This window comes from Tetranychus urticae, chromosome 1, assembly GCF_039701765.1.
Source record: "Tetranychus urticae isolate SD_2017Ah chromosome 1, NJAU_TeUrti_SD_1.0, whole genome shotgun sequence".
Classification (NCBI taxonomy): Eukaryota; Metazoa; Arthropoda; class Arachnida; order Trombidiformes; family Tetranychidae; genus Tetranychus; species Tetranychus urticae.
The window spans coordinates 4738371-4753306 of record NC_142958.1 but is presented as its reverse complement, the minus strand read 5'-3'; the positions used below and the strand labels follow the sequence as shown (position 1 = coordinate 4753306).

Below are 14936 nucleotides of genomic sequence, written 5' to 3'. Positions count from 1 at the left end.
ACATGAAGCACAATAAGGTTTCAATTTGTTCGGATTAAGGTTTACACAGTCATGATGATTCTTGTTAAACAATTGTTATATCTCGTGAAATGAAGCCATTTCAGTGAGACTTTCAATTTGCTATTTTCAATTTTACTCTCAAACTATCATCTTGAGATACAACAATTGTACCATCTAAGCAGATAGATTGTCATTCAAATGTGATTCCTAAATAAATTATCAATTAAATAAATTCTAACGTTTATTACAGTGAAATCAACTTCAATCTTGATCTTCAAACTAAAATAATGGTCAAGGTGATTATAAAGGGTGTTGCGTTTAATAAGGTGCAATTATCAGTTAGCCAAATGTAGATAAGAAGATGGACAAAGGTAAAGATCAAGACATCTTACATTTCTAATCTTTTATCTTCATTTTTGGTACTGATAATTGCACCTTATTAAACGCAACACCCTTTAATTCATGTTTGTTTACCATTTTGTCAATCTTTTGCTAATTTTCAACCTTTACTTCTTTAAATTCATCTAATCAGAATAAACCTCGAGATATTTTAGATCTTGAAAATGAATTGCAACAAATCATGACTGATTTGAGGGTAAGTATCTTTTAACTTTACCATGGATTAATACTCTAACCTGGATATCTATGATGAATAACTGAAAGGCAAAACAAAAAACTGTTCAAGATAAAAAATTGGAGGAAATTTGTGGCGATATGCCGCCAGTAGTTTCGGTCAAACTTGGTCTTCGTCGGGCTCTCAAAGGTCATTTACAAAAGGTCAATGCTGTCCATTACGCTGGAGATAGTCGGTGAGTTGAATATTTTCATAATAAAATTAGTAAAGAAAATTGATTTCCATTTATTTTGATGGGGAAAATTTTGTATTCCACATGAACATTTACAGGTAATGTTTTATCCGTAATTCAACAGATACTTAGAGTTTAGTGACTTATTATCTTGACAATTTAAATATAATTACATCGTTGTTTTGATTTAATACACAAGAGTGTTCATGGCTCTCGTTGTACTAATATCATCAGTTTTTGCGTCTGTACAATGTCTAAATGTTTTGGGAAACACAAGTTCCTTAAATATTGCTTATTCCTTTTATTCCAATCAGGCATCTCGTCTCGGCGGCACTTGAAAGTAAGCTCATAATTTGGGACACCATCACAGGGAACAAGGTAAGAATAGACAGTTTCAATTTACTTTGTACCATCATTGTAGTTTCATTTTTCCCGTGAGTTATCCTTGTTATTCTTGAAACAGCGTTAAAATCAACATTGAATGTTTAATAAAATATTCAATTACTGTTCAATTGATTAAGGTGAAAATTATTTCTCTTCGATCAAGTTGGACCATGACTTGTGCCTACTCATCGACAGGTAATATGGTTGCCTGTGGTGGTATGGATAATATGTGTTCACTTTATGATCTCAATAAGCGCGATTGTGACAATGTTGGAGCCAAATTGGTTCGAGAGTTGGCTGGTTTCGATGGCTTTCTTTCTTGCTGTCGATTCCTTGATGATACAAAAATAATAACAGGATCGGCCGACAAAAAAGTGTAAGTTTACTCTCGTCCAATAATCCAAACAATCAGGAAAAAGAGAATAGAATAACTTGTCAGTCTTTTATCAAAATCAATTATTGTAGCAGTTTATATTAATGGAAATAATTGTTATTGTAATTGTAATGTAAAAAAGCAACAGGATTAGCCAATTAAGGCGAATTGATTTATTTTGTTCTTTTCAAAGTGAAATGAATTGTGTCAGAATGATGATGAAGATGATGTTTAAGTTGATGGTGATGATGACGAGTTTTCATTACTGGTGATTGGTACCATCGCCAATAATCAAGACTTATGGTTTTCGGTAAATTTGATATTCTTACGGCTCTTGAGCAGATTGTTGACCAGTTATCTTGTTTTCTTTACCAATTAGTATTTGCTTTGTTTCATTTACTTCTCCTTTTGCTTTTAAAGTGTCCTTTGGGATGTCGAGTCTGGAGCCAAAGTTAAAGAGTTCAGAGGTCACACTGGAGATGTCATTTCTTGTGCGATTTCGTATGATTCGTCAAACTTGGTTACCGGGTCTGTGGATAAAACAGCTAAGGTTTGTACTTTTTCGACCCATACAGAGTCGTCTTTAACAAAAAGAGAAAGAGAGAGAAGGAAATAAAAAAAATAGAACATTGAACTAACATTAATTAATCAAGTAATACGTGTGTTTGTATATACATTATACATTGTATAAAAAAAGGAATATATAATTATATATATTTTTAATGACTTTGTCTATGGTCGAATTACTTGTATCCATTGCAGCTTTGGGACTTGAGGACCGATAAGTCAGTGCAAACTTTTTTTGGCCATGAAGCTGATGTCACATCGGTCAATGTAAGACCTTTTAACATGATTATTTAACGATACACAATATCTAGTCTAAGTCTTGAGGACATTTTCGATATAACAGTAACATTTTAACAGCAAATAACGTTTCCTCTTTTTTTTTGTGGTATAACATTTTTCTTTTTCAACACTTCCATGACTGTTTAACGGGACAACATACGATCTTTGTTTTTCCTTTTAAATTAATAAATGGCTGGAATATAGTTTCATCGAAGCAATAATGTATTCAGCACTGGATCAGAGGATAAAACTTGCAGGCTTTTTGATATTCGCAGTGATCAGGAGATATCAGCTTATCGTTCTCCTAATTCTCGAAGTGGCTTCACTTCTTGTGTTTTATCTTTATCAGGACGAATTATGTTGGCAGGATCAGATGATACAACGATTCACATGTGGGATATCCTTAAATCAAAATATGCAGGTATGTTGAAAATTACGAAGAATCTCACTGGTAATGGAATCATCGCTAGAAGAGTTTATAATGGATATTGGAGATTCGCTAACACCTTTGTACAAAAATTTGAAACAAACATTTGTTTTTGTTGCTCATTTCAGGAAATCTAACAGGTCATGAATCTAGAGTATCAACAATATCTTTGACCCCAGATGGAATGGCATTGGCTTCTGGTTCATGGGACACATCCATAAAAGTCTGGGTTTGAAGATGGCTTCTATTTCTTTCCACTTTAAAGATGAACCAGTTAATTAAATGCTTAGATTTTTGTTTGCCCTGATTGAATCGAGAGGCAGTTGTGACAATAATTGCTTCTCATTTAAACAATTTTGACTGCGAACGAAAATTATAAATCTCTTATCAAACTCCGTCCAATGGTAGCAAGATTTGTGTAATTGAATAAAATGCATGAACAAGTGGCCAACAAAAAATAAAATTTAGATTTGTTGCTTGAAAGTTAGTGCTATAAGAGCCAATCACTGTGAGAAAATGAATGAATGATGAATATCTTTTCCTCACAATCCTCATAGGCGTTCATGCCTTTGTGAAATGGTTTTTTTCCAATAAAAGATTATGACTTTTGGATAATCTGACGGTTTTTTCATCATGTAAAACATAAAAATGTAGTAAATGATCAACGATTGAGTAGAAAAGTTGAGAAGTTGAGAGTGTGAATCGAAGAAACGAGAGATAAGTAAAAAAGGAAGGGAATGGATTCTGTTAATTTAATCATGGTTGACCCAAATAGTTAAAATTATCCTTCACTTGGAGTTCATTGCAGACGAAAGGTCTCCACTTGCGTACTTTATGTTGGTATACTCTCTTCCAGCGATGAGACTTCGCTGTTTACATGAAATAAATAACAGAGAAATAACAAAATAGAAAATTAGAAATGAAGACTTTTTTATGAATTAAAAGAAATGTTTGCAGGATAAAACAAATGGAGATAAATATTAAAATGCATGCAAGAAATGATTTAGCTAATTAAGACAAATGAACAATGAATGGTTATAAAAGTGAAACGGGTGACTATTAAGCAAATCATAAGGCAAATCACGGGGATAAACTCAACATTGGACAATTTGAAATATTATGTGTTGGCAATTGGAACGGAAGACAAAAAATAGAGAACAAGAAAGGAAAGACAAAAAAAGTGAGCTTTCGGAATCATATGCTTGTTCCTTGTACCTGTTTGGCCAATAAACGCTGCTGTAAAGTTTCAATGTAATGTTCAACAGCCAAATAAACAAATTGATATTGAGCTTCAGTTTGCACCAGTCCAGATCTTTGTGATCGAACCATCTGAATTGTCCTTGGAATATCAATTTCACAATCCAAACCCTGTCTTTTGATTTGATCGATAATCATATCGATAACAATGAAAGTTCCTGTTCTTCCGATTCCAGCACTAAAATTTGATGAGAAAAAACAAAAGAGGTAAAAATCAATTCAAGGTTAATGTACAAAAATGGGTAAAAGGAATATAAATAAATGCTAATTTGAGCTTTAAACTTATCCAAGTCTCGATTTGCAAAGAAATTTAAACGATCTTTAGATAGAGTTAACAAGGATAACAGCTTTTAGGTATCATCAAATTACTAATTAATTAGTACTGATTTAATATGATTAAGTGTTGAAGGTAAGTAGTTGTTAAAATTAATAGATAATTAGGTTTGAATAGGTTAGTCATAATTCAGAATTATGATGTTAAGAAGCAAAGCATTAAAACAAAGAGCATAACATCTCAATAATCATAAAAAGGTTTACAACTGTAATCAATTAATCCTTGATTACTGGCCTCGGGCAGATCTTTCAAATCAAGATTTGTATAATTTCTCAAAAGGCTAAAAATAATTCGAGTATTTGCATCGAGTGAAAATTCAAGCAACTGAGTAATTAAATTATTGACGATATATGAGTTTACTTTTGACTTTTTCAGTAAGCTGTCAAATAAGTTTAAGGTTACATGGTCAGGGTTGAACTAATTTACCTGCAATGCACAATTATTGGACCAGAGCCTTCGATTGATTCTTGTCTCACATTGACTTCATGGAGGAAATTGAGCACACACCCTGGATAAGTAGGTACACCATGATCGGGCCATGCAGTAAATTGATATTGGTAAACGATGCGAGTTTCAGGTTCGCCTTCTTTACTAACTTCTAATTCTCTTAAAATATAATCTTTTGGCGGTTTTTCAGATAAACATTTAACTTTAATTTTACCATAATCTTTACTTTGACCTTCATGAGGCCAATAACGGGCACATTTATTCTGAAAAGATAAGAAAAGTAATGAAAAATGAGAGAAGAGAAATTTTTTTTACAGTAACAAGGCAAAGTAAGAGTGATAAATAAATTGGTTGTGTACTGGGAAAGAAAGCTTTAAAGTAAAATATGGAACTGGAAATAGCAAATATATTCGAGAAAAGTCAATGATCATAAATCATCAAGGAAAAGTGAAGTAAGATTGAAAAGAAACCGAAAACTCTACTGTACCATAAAAATGCAGGAAAATGCTGATACACAACTTTTTTACAGGGTTTCAAACTAAAGAGGTTGTTTATCTGATTAGAATATGCATATGCCCATAAGGAGTGAAGTTTCAAGTTGGAAAAACAAAATGATGAACAAATAAATGAAACACAAATTTACATTGCACAGTTTTAAAGAGAGATTTGTATCAATTTACCTTTGATCTTTCAACTTCTTTTGTGGTCATTACAATAACTCTCGAGCTTTCTTGCCACAACATTCGCCAAAAATCGTCTACTGAATTAGATAAAGGCCCTTGTGTTGCAATATAAGTCTTTGAAGGAGTTCCTGTGTTATCATCTTCGGGCTAAAAACAAGAAATAAAAAATAATGAGCTAACTCCGCTAAATGAGCATAAATAGTTAATTTCAATACCTTGATGGTATTTGCGTTAATATAATCAGATCCAATTGAAGCATCTCCATCACGTAAAATAACACGAGTATAATCAACTTTAAAAAAGATATGTAAATTTATCGTATTAGATAATAGTGAATCAATGCGTGAGAAAAAATTCATTAATGTAATCGTTAGATAGATTTAGTTCGCAACTTACAAGGCAAAATATTTTTATAACGATTTTTAGCTCTATTCTCTGGTCTTTGGCCTTCTTTCCTAGAATAAAGATGTTTACACTCTTGTTGTTGAAGATACTGTAATAAGAAGCAAAATGTCAAAACAATGAAAGTTACAAGTAAAATACATAAAGTAATTTAGATCATTGACTTACCTCAAATTCTTCCCAAAAACCTGCTTTCCCGTTATTTTGAGCATTTTCTTTAGAAAGCACTTTGACACGACTTTCGATGGTTGAAGCAGTTATTTTCGTTGCATTGAATGGTTGCTTTAAATGTACAACAGTTCCAGAAGTTTCAACCATTGGATTCTTTTTATAATATTCTATTAATTCAGATAAACTATCAAACTGTTCACCTCCACCAACGTCGTATTTATTATCTTGGAATCTAATAATAACATGAGTAACTTTGTCATCTGTTCTGACCGATAAAACATAATCACCAGGTTTGCTCATACTTTCTCTGACGAGAAAGCTTCCGTTTTTTCCTTTGTCAAGTAGAAGTTTTTCAGCTTCCTTGCCTGATAATGCACCATGAAACCATCTTTCACTAGTTGGATCTGATGAGTTGAGAGGATATTTGAGTTCAATATTTGAGCCATTTTTTTCTTTTAATTGCCCTTGATTTTCAATATAAAAAACTACCAATTCAGCCAATGTTGCAAATTTTTCACCTCCATATAAATCATAATAATCACCAGTGTTTTGAATCTTAATATGAGTGACTTGACCATTTCTTCTGTTGAAATTAAATGATTACACCAAACAGATAAATGTAAAGGTAAAATTAAAAACAAGGTCTAAATAAGGATGGAAGCTTAATCAAATCAACAGATGATAGCCAAAGTACCTGACAGATAAAGTGAAATCACCAGGATTTGATTTACTTGGACGTACCAAGAAGCTACCGTCCGATCCTCTCTCCATCAGCATCTTTTCAGCTTCAGGGCCGGTGATGTTTGGATGGAACCAACGCCCGATTCTCTTGTTACCAGAGACCGAAGATCTCCATAGATCAGTCTCTAAAGGTTGGAGATTAGGCTGGAAACTATGCACACTAATTAATTTTTCCATTGGCCACAAAAGTAAAAACAAAAGGTACCAAAATAAATGAAAAAGAGGAAACTCGACTCAACGATTACTGACTGAAGACTGAAAATTTGCAGTGAAAAGTAAAGCTGGTTTTGTAACTAATGGTTACTACGACTCGCAAGTTTTTAGTATTTGAATGTCAAACTAGATGGCATTACTTCAAGACTGAAATCCATAAATGTCATCATTATTTTGAACTGGTTAAATTTTAGATCGTCATTTGATTGTTTACTAATATATTTACATCTATTTATTTATTGTGTTTATTGGTTTTAAGATGAATTCGGTCATTAACTTGTTTACCAAGAATGGTAAGTTGCTTTCCTTGGCTTCAACCAGCCATTTACCTTCGGTAAGAATTACCAGTACATCAAACAATCAGGCTGCCGCTGCTGCAGCTGCTGCTGCTACTTCTGAGGTACCTGAAAAGCGGATTAAAAAGTTCATGGTCTATCGATGGAATCCTGAAACACCTGAAGTTAAACCCTACATGCAGACATATGAGGTTGATCTAAATACATGCGGTCCTATGGTGCTTGATGCTTTGATTAAAATCAAAAATGAATTGGATCCTACTTTGACTTTCAGACGATCTTGCAGGGAAGGTATATGTGGTTCTTGTGCTATGAATATTGGAGGTGGTAATACTCTTGCCTGTATCAGCAGAATTGACACTAGTGTCGAAAAACCGATGAAGATCTATCCATTACCTCATATGTATGTGGTTAAGGACTTGGTTCCTGATATGAACCATTTCTACGAGCAATATCGATCGATTCAGCCTTGGCTACAAAAGAAAGATGAAACTGGTTTTGGTAAGAAACAAAATCTTCAAAGTGTTGATGATCGTAAGAAACTTGATGGTCTATATGAATGTATATTATGCGCTTGTTGTTCAACATCTTGTCCAAGCTATTGGTGGAATAGTGACCGATACTTGGGACCTGCTGTACTCATGCAAGCATACCGATGGGTAATTGATTCGAGAGATGAATCAACTGAAAAAAGACTGGATCAATTGAGGGATCCCTTCTCACTTTATCGATGCCATACAATCATGAATTGTTCCAGGACCTGTCCTAAGAACTTGAATCCTGGTCGAGCAATCGGTGAATTGAAGAAGCTTCTCGCAGGCTGGTCTAAGAAGAGTGAGCCTCAGATATCTGGACAAGTCTAATTCTGCTGTAATAAAGCCCCCAAGTAACTGGTTCAACAATTTGACTTACCAATTGATATTCGCATGTTTTAATGTCTTATCCGCTTGTTTGATTGTTTTTGATCTAAACGACCATCAATATGCATCAAATTATTATAATTCGATCAACTCAAATAAGTTTAGATGGATAATTTGACGCAATAAGTAGTAACAATTATTATTAATCTATGTCAGAGTTGTCTTGATCTACTCATCAAATAATCATTGCTTCAATATCAGACTGCGGCTAGACTTTCATTGAATGTCAATTGTCAACTTGTTGAGATTTACTTGAGTGCAAATTATCTTTAGGTAAATAATGTTAACAAAGCATGTAATAAAATTAAATAAATTTTTATCTTTACTTTGAATAAAGCGAATTTATTGGGGCTCAAAAAACGAGACTTTTGATGAGATAAATAAAAATACAATAAAAGTTGAACTTGATTTGTGAATTGGATTTTCAGGGTTAGTAAAGTTGTGAACTTTGGATTTGTTAGATAATTGTGTCATGATTTTGTCAATATACTATACATAAAGAGTATCTGATGAAATATTTGTATCTAATAATATTTAGATATATTTAATAGATTCATATAATCTGTGATTCAAACGTGAGGTCCTTAGAGTTTTTTACACTCTCGATCAGACTTTCAGCTTCAAGGTTGGTCGTCAATAAAACTTGATTATTACAAATATCTTTAACTATACTTTCATTATTAACAATGGGAATTTGAAATAGATTAGATGCAATCCCTGCAGGAATCGATATTATCGAAGATGTTTCAGACGGTTTCGAGGTTAATGAGTATGACGCTGTTGAAGGAGTTGTAGAAGTTGAAACTGACATAGATGTTGATGTTGCTGTGGTGGTTGTTGTTGTTGATGATGATGATGATCCTGATGAAATTATATTGGTTGTTGTTAAATTGGAGACTTTATTTGGATTACGACAACCACGACATTTACACTGATTACAAGCCTTACTTTCAACATAACAAGGACATCTTTGACCACAACAGGTTAATTTACCGGGATTTGGTGTAGCTAAGCCACATCGACAGCCTCTGCGTACTTTACGATTAACTGGCGAATGATTATTTGACGAGTTTATCAAAGATCCTGTTAATATTTTATTAAATTGTGTTTGGTCTGCTTTAATTATATTCCTATTGAATGTAATTGCTTGCGTTGGATTCGCTTTAAGTAATATACCAGTTTTAGTGTTTTCACCATTCATTGTTTCTCTGAGGGTAATAGATGGAACGATACTTCCAACAATGTTTATACTATTACCAATATTTGTAATACTGTTAATTCTGCCGGTATTGTTCACATTACTGCTACTTTCGCTGATGGAATTTTTAACATTAGTATTACTTTTCGAATCGCCGTCATTGAGTGAATAAGTTTGTGGTGAAGATGAATTGATACTGTTTTGCGAGAGTTGTTGCGAGTTTAAATTGCTTTGATTACTATGATTATTATTTAACTGTTGATGCAAAGGATTTTGGAGATTATAGTTGTGATGATTGTTACCATAAGTCTGACGACTGAAACTTCTTAATGGTGGAGGTTCTGAAAATGTATATTTATCATGAAAATTTGATCCTTCCTCCAAAAGCTGTCGAAATGTTGTTGGACCATTAAAATTATTTGGTAAAGATGAATAAGATGCTTGGTTTGTTTCGCAAACAAGATAACCCCAATTGTCAACCATTGATGAAGATAAAATAAACGAAGCTAACTGCTTGTAACATTGAAGAAGTATTCTAAGTTGAATATTTTCAATAAATTTTGAATGATCTTTACACCAAGAACATGATGGTTTTAATCTCATTTTACCACCAACACAAGATTTACAGACATGATGTTGACATGATGAAACAGTAGATGACATTGGTATATAAAGTAAATTACCACATACACAACAGGTCAATGATTGTCTTAGATAAGACATTAAACGATTAATATCATTCCAAGCACCACTATCATCAATGTCAGCTTGGAATAACATGCGAGTTGTTGTCACATACAAACTCAATGCGTTCATTGTGACAGGAAAATAGCAACAAAGTCAACTATTGGTAGAAAAAATAGATCAAGATCCTGAGTCGAATGAAATTTTTGAAATCACAATAACAAACCAAAGTATTGTTAGAATCAGCGTGACAGCGTATCCATGAGATAATTTCTTAAGTTATAACATTTCATGTAGTGTAGTTGGATTACCTTTTAACAGAAATTTCCTTGAAAGCACAATATACATAGATAAGAAAATAACAGGAAACAATGACTAGTTCACTATCACTAGAATAATTTAAACTTTTGGACAGACCGTTAACAATTTGTAACAAACATTTTAAATTATTACAAATTAAAATAAATCTGTCAAAATATTTGATTATTATTTACTTATTTTTTTTCTTTGTTTGAAAACAAATGCCTTGAATTATCAAAGCATTTTGCCTTGAATGTGGTGTCATCTATCGATATAAAATTGAACGAGAAAGTGAAAAATATTGTTCAAAAATGTTTGATATTGTAACATCTAACAATAATTCATTAATTTCTCAGAGCGAAAAATGTATCTAAAATCTAGAATATTGATCTAATTGAAAAACTAAGCCTTGAAATAATTTTCGTGGACAATAAATCAACTATCATTTTCAATCACTGAACGCAATTCCATGTTGCAATCAAAGTGTAACAAAATTGCCTCAATCAGTTTCAACCAATAAACAACAATTGACTTATTTTTTACATGAAAACATGAAATACAATTGGTTGCACATTGGAACATTTGTGATATCATGTAAGCGGATTGACCTGTACCAGTTAAACTGTGACACCAATAATGATTAATGCGGTGAATGTCAACTCGGAGCCAGGTTGTATCTCATCGAAGCAATGGAAGTCATTAATCCATCAACATGCAAATCCACTTTTACCTGAATGACAAATGGGAAATTGAAACTACCAAATTGATCCTTTTCTTTGTAAAACTCATCTCTTTTAGGAATAAACTTTCCATGAGAGAAATTCATGTTTCTACAACCCCAAGTTATTCATGGAGTGTTGTCCACTATGAGACTTTTGTTGGGTGGCACAATGGAGAGCGTTTAATTTACCAGAATGGCCAGTAAAAAAAAGTTGTTGATGAAGGAAACGTCGAGAGTGAGTGAAAAAAGGTTAACAGCTATTAAATTGTCCTGAAGATGATTATTTACAGATGATAAGTGTGAAGGTATTAACAAGAAAATGAAGGATAAGAATCGGTTATTAATTGAAGGTAAAGTGAACAAAAAAATGAAAACAAACCACAGTAATGATCAAACAAAACAATGAGAATAAGCAAAAAAAAATGAAAGAACAGAAAAAAATATTGGACAATTCAAAATTGCGTTTCTCTCATTGGTTTCTTCATTATCTTATCTTCTCAGCTCTCTTCTTTACATTTTCAACTTTTGACAGTTGAGACTTTTTTTGCTTAAAACATTTTCTTAACAGATTTTTCTTCTTTCCCCTCTTTAGCCAATTCGCTCTCTCTCTCCCTTTCTATCTTCTCTCTCTTCTCTTTCTTTGTTTTTGTCTTCAAGAAGAAGAAGACAAATTTCTACCTTCTCTTCTTATCTCTTTGCTCTCCCTCCTTCTTAACTCACTTTTACTTTTCAACTAAAAACTCACCAAATGTTCAACTCTTAGCTTATTCTTAAAATTGGTTCAGTTCAACAAGTTTTGTAGTAACTTTTAATTTTTGCTTGTTGGTTAAAAATTGTTTCATTTCAATTTGTGATCACTGGTTTTTGTCTCTGGTTTACTCTATTAATTAATTTGTCTAAACAATAACTTACATATAACAAAATGCGTGTGATAATCGTGTTAGTCTTTTTGTCTCTTATTGTCTCTACCCTGGCTGATGGTCAGAGGAACAGTAGAGGTCGTGCTCGTGGAAGAGGTCGAAAACAAAAGGGTAACTGCCATTTAAAAGAAATTGATACTTGTATTGGTAAACTGGATAAATATTCAAACCGAAATTCATCCAATTTATTGACTTCATCTCGTGGACTTGATGAAATTTGCACGTAAGTTTGTTCTTTTTTTCAAATTTGTCATTTGAGATTCCAATGTTTTAGACCAATGTCTAAACAATATCTCATACCTTTCGATTATTTCTGATTAATTGTTGGTTATTGTTTGGTTGATTAGTAACTCTCTTGATGTCGTCAACTGTGTCCGCAACTACATGACTAAATGTGGAACTCCACTTCAACGTGAACTTTTTGAATTTGGTATTGAACAATTCTCTAAATCTATTGACCAATTTTGCAAACCAGGACCACTTCGTGAAGGTAAGTACTAGTTTTGAAGTACATCTTCTCAATCAAAAATTTCTACCATTCTGATGCTTAAATTTTTATTCTCTCAACAGAATTCTTATCCAACTCACCTTGCATTGTTAACAAAGTGATATCGAAAAATAATTACAGAGAAAAGTGTGTCAACAACTTCCTCTCAACCATAGACAAAACCAACAAGCAAAAAGAGTTGGATGATAGACTGGACACTATTTGTTGTTCCTACAATCGTTGGGAGGGATGTGCCTTCAGGTAATACTTTTACTTTTTATCTTCTCTTCCCAAATAGAGTTTTCTTGATCATGCTGGTGTTAAGCTAGCAAAGAGCTTACCTGTACTGGTACTTGAAAAAGATTTAACTTAAATTTAAAATAACCCAAAAATATCCCAATAACCTACCTTTACGCTTCCTAATCCGGTTATTTTCAGATTTGCTTTCAAACCTGGAGATAACTTAGTGATTGGTTATGCTTTTTAAATATTCTCAAATTGATTATATACGTTTTAGCAAACATAATTAACTCGAGAATTATCAACCTGTGCAAACTCGATGACTAAATAACATTTCAACTTTCTCTTTTCAATAGCTTGATCAAAAAAGAGTGTGGAGAACAGGGTAAAACATCAATGCACAATTTCATTGACAAAGCATTCGGAGGTAAGTTGCATCTTTTTCATCAAACTCTTACATCAAAAGTATAATCAGTATCTTTTATCTGAAATTAATCAGGTCAAAGGCTGTTTATTTATACACTTGATAAATATTACTTTTTTAATTTAATTTCAACACCCTTTTCTAATCTTTTGATTTCCTCTTTCCATTCAGGTTTAACCAATATGATTTGTTCATCTACTGCTTTTGATCCATCATCTCAAAGATGTACCTCATTATATGCTGCACCAGGCGTTAAACCAAAGGGAAAATTAAGTGATAATCCAGTTACTAAATACATTGCTTCGTACTTTGGATTCCTTTTCACTTAAATAATTCACAACTGACCAAATCCCACCTAAAATTCACTTTTTAAATATTTTTTAAATACTTTAACACCCTTCCTATATTAAGGGCACCTTCCTTCAAAGTGACTAAATGACCCTTTCATTGTTCAGTAAAACTCTTTTTTTTTACAAAGTGCATTTTTTAAATCACAAAAAATACAAATCTCGACTCGAGTCGAAATAAACAACTAATTTTTAGTTGCAAATCCAAAATTTAACTTGTTCTAATTTATTAATCCATCTGATCATTTCCAAGGTATCTAAAATAATTGACTCGGAAGTTGGATTAAAATATTGAATCTTCCTGGTCACTTAATCTTTGAATGGCTGTTCTTGTTCAATCCGAAGGGTGTGTTTTAAGGAAGAGACCAATTGATTGGCAGACAATATAAAGGTGAACCTCAATTGAAGATTAAACTATTGATTAAGTGATGCTGGTAAATGAACAAAGGTATAAATTGTTTGAAAGATCAATTGAATGACCAGTTTGACGTGTTGAATAATCGAAAAAGTCCTTTAAATCGAAGTCATTCAATAACTTGAAGGGAAAACCAAAAGATTGAAGATTTGGTTGGTTCAAGAAAATAGAGATTCAGAATGAATGTAAATTGATAAACAACTAATTAGTGCTTTGATTCGTGATCAAATTGATTTGACTTGTTTCCTATTCAAATCATTTCTTTACCGTTCAACCTAAATTTACCTTCTTAATAGCCAAGTAGTGATTATATTTCAACATTATTGTCAACAGAAAACCTTCAAATTTTTCGACAGTAGTTGACATTTTCCTCTCTCTTTCTCTATCCTTATCAATGTACAGCCAATCACAATTAACTTGACATTTTTAAAAACATTTTACCTTAACTTTTGATAAAAATCAATGAAATTACAGGTTTTACGACAAGTAAACGAAACCCAAACAGCAACAGCTGAACATGTAAATAGCCAAATGCAATCTCAAACCTTGTCAATTTCAGAGCATTTACATTGACTTTCCAATAGCTTTCCAGTTTTTAGTTGATAAATAGTCAGACAAATTGTTCATTTTATTGCTGAAACTGAATTCAACATTTTTCATTACTAAAGTTCATTGAAATCTCGTTTCATTAAAATGTTTATGGCCATAAAGCTTTATTCAGTCAACACAATAAGACTATTGATTTAAGATTATCATTAATGTAAGTTTATGGGTTAATTTTGAAAAAAATTGACTTAACGAGCAACAAAAAGATTGTAGTTGATGAACAGTTAATTACAATGGAAAGCTTATTAACCGTTGAAAATGAAATCCTTCAATCATTCAAGGGTAATTCACAGT

At 32.4% G+C, this 14936-nt stretch overlaps 5 protein-coding genes across 5 annotated transcripts; 3 read left to right on the top strand and 2 right to left on the bottom strand.

The window, feature by feature from the left end:
- Nucleotides 1–93: 93 nt before the first annotated feature.
- LOC107367036 (guanine nucleotide-binding protein subunit beta-2) lies at nt 94–3419 on the top strand. The gene is made up of 9 exons (XM_015934707.3): nt 94–296; nt 533–595; nt 664–809; nt 1121–1184; nt 1328–1566; nt 1984–2113; nt 2326–2397; nt 2614–2830; nt 2965–3419. Exons 1-9 carry the CDS (start codon nt 288–290, stop codon nt 3069–3071), a joined length of 1047 nt encoding a protein of 348 aa, XP_015790193.2. The 5' UTR covers nt 94–287; the 3' UTR covers nt 3072–3419.
- On the bottom strand, nt 836–7118 carry csw (protein tyrosine phosphatase non-receptor type corkscrew). The gene is made up of 8 exons (XM_015934691.3): nt 6825–7118; nt 6128–6713; nt 5954–6050; nt 5773–5849; nt 5555–5704; nt 4854–5137; nt 4052–4271; nt 836–3705 (listed from the first exon to the last, which is right to left on the bottom strand). The coding sequence occupies exons 1-8, from the start codon at nt 7046–7048 to the stop codon at nt 3625–3627; spliced, it is 1719 nt and encodes a 572-aa protein (XP_015790177.1). The 5' UTR covers nt 7049–7118; the 3' UTR covers nt 836–3624.
- Nucleotides 7119–7285: 167 nt separating this feature from the next.
- msl-2 (male-specific lethal 2) lies at nt 7286–11632 on the bottom strand. The gene has a single exon (XM_015933661.3). The coding sequence runs from the start codon at nt 10312–10314 to the stop codon at nt 8854–8856; it is 1461 nt and encodes a 486-aa protein (XP_015789147.2). The 5' UTR covers nt 10315–11632; the 3' UTR covers nt 7286–8853.
- LOC107366097 (succinate dehydrogenase [ubiquinone] iron-sulfur subunit, mitochondrial) lies at nt 7344–8625 on the top strand. The gene has a single exon (XM_015933669.3). The coding sequence runs from the start codon at nt 7344–7346 to the stop codon at nt 8241–8243; it is 900 nt and encodes a 299-aa protein (XP_015789155.1). The 3' UTR covers nt 8244–8625.
- Nucleotides 11633–11976: 344 nt separating the features above from the next.
- Nucleotides 11977–13831, top strand: LOC107366106 (uncharacterized). The gene is made up of 5 exons (XM_015933678.3): nt 11977–12346; nt 12471–12613; nt 12694–12871; nt 13207–13277; nt 13446–13831. The coding sequence occupies exons 1-5, from the start codon at nt 12126–12128 to the stop codon at nt 13601–13603; spliced, it is 771 nt and encodes a 256-aa protein (XP_015789164.1). The 5' UTR covers nt 11977–12125; the 3' UTR covers nt 13604–13831.
- Nucleotides 13832–14936: the final 1105 nt, after the last annotated feature.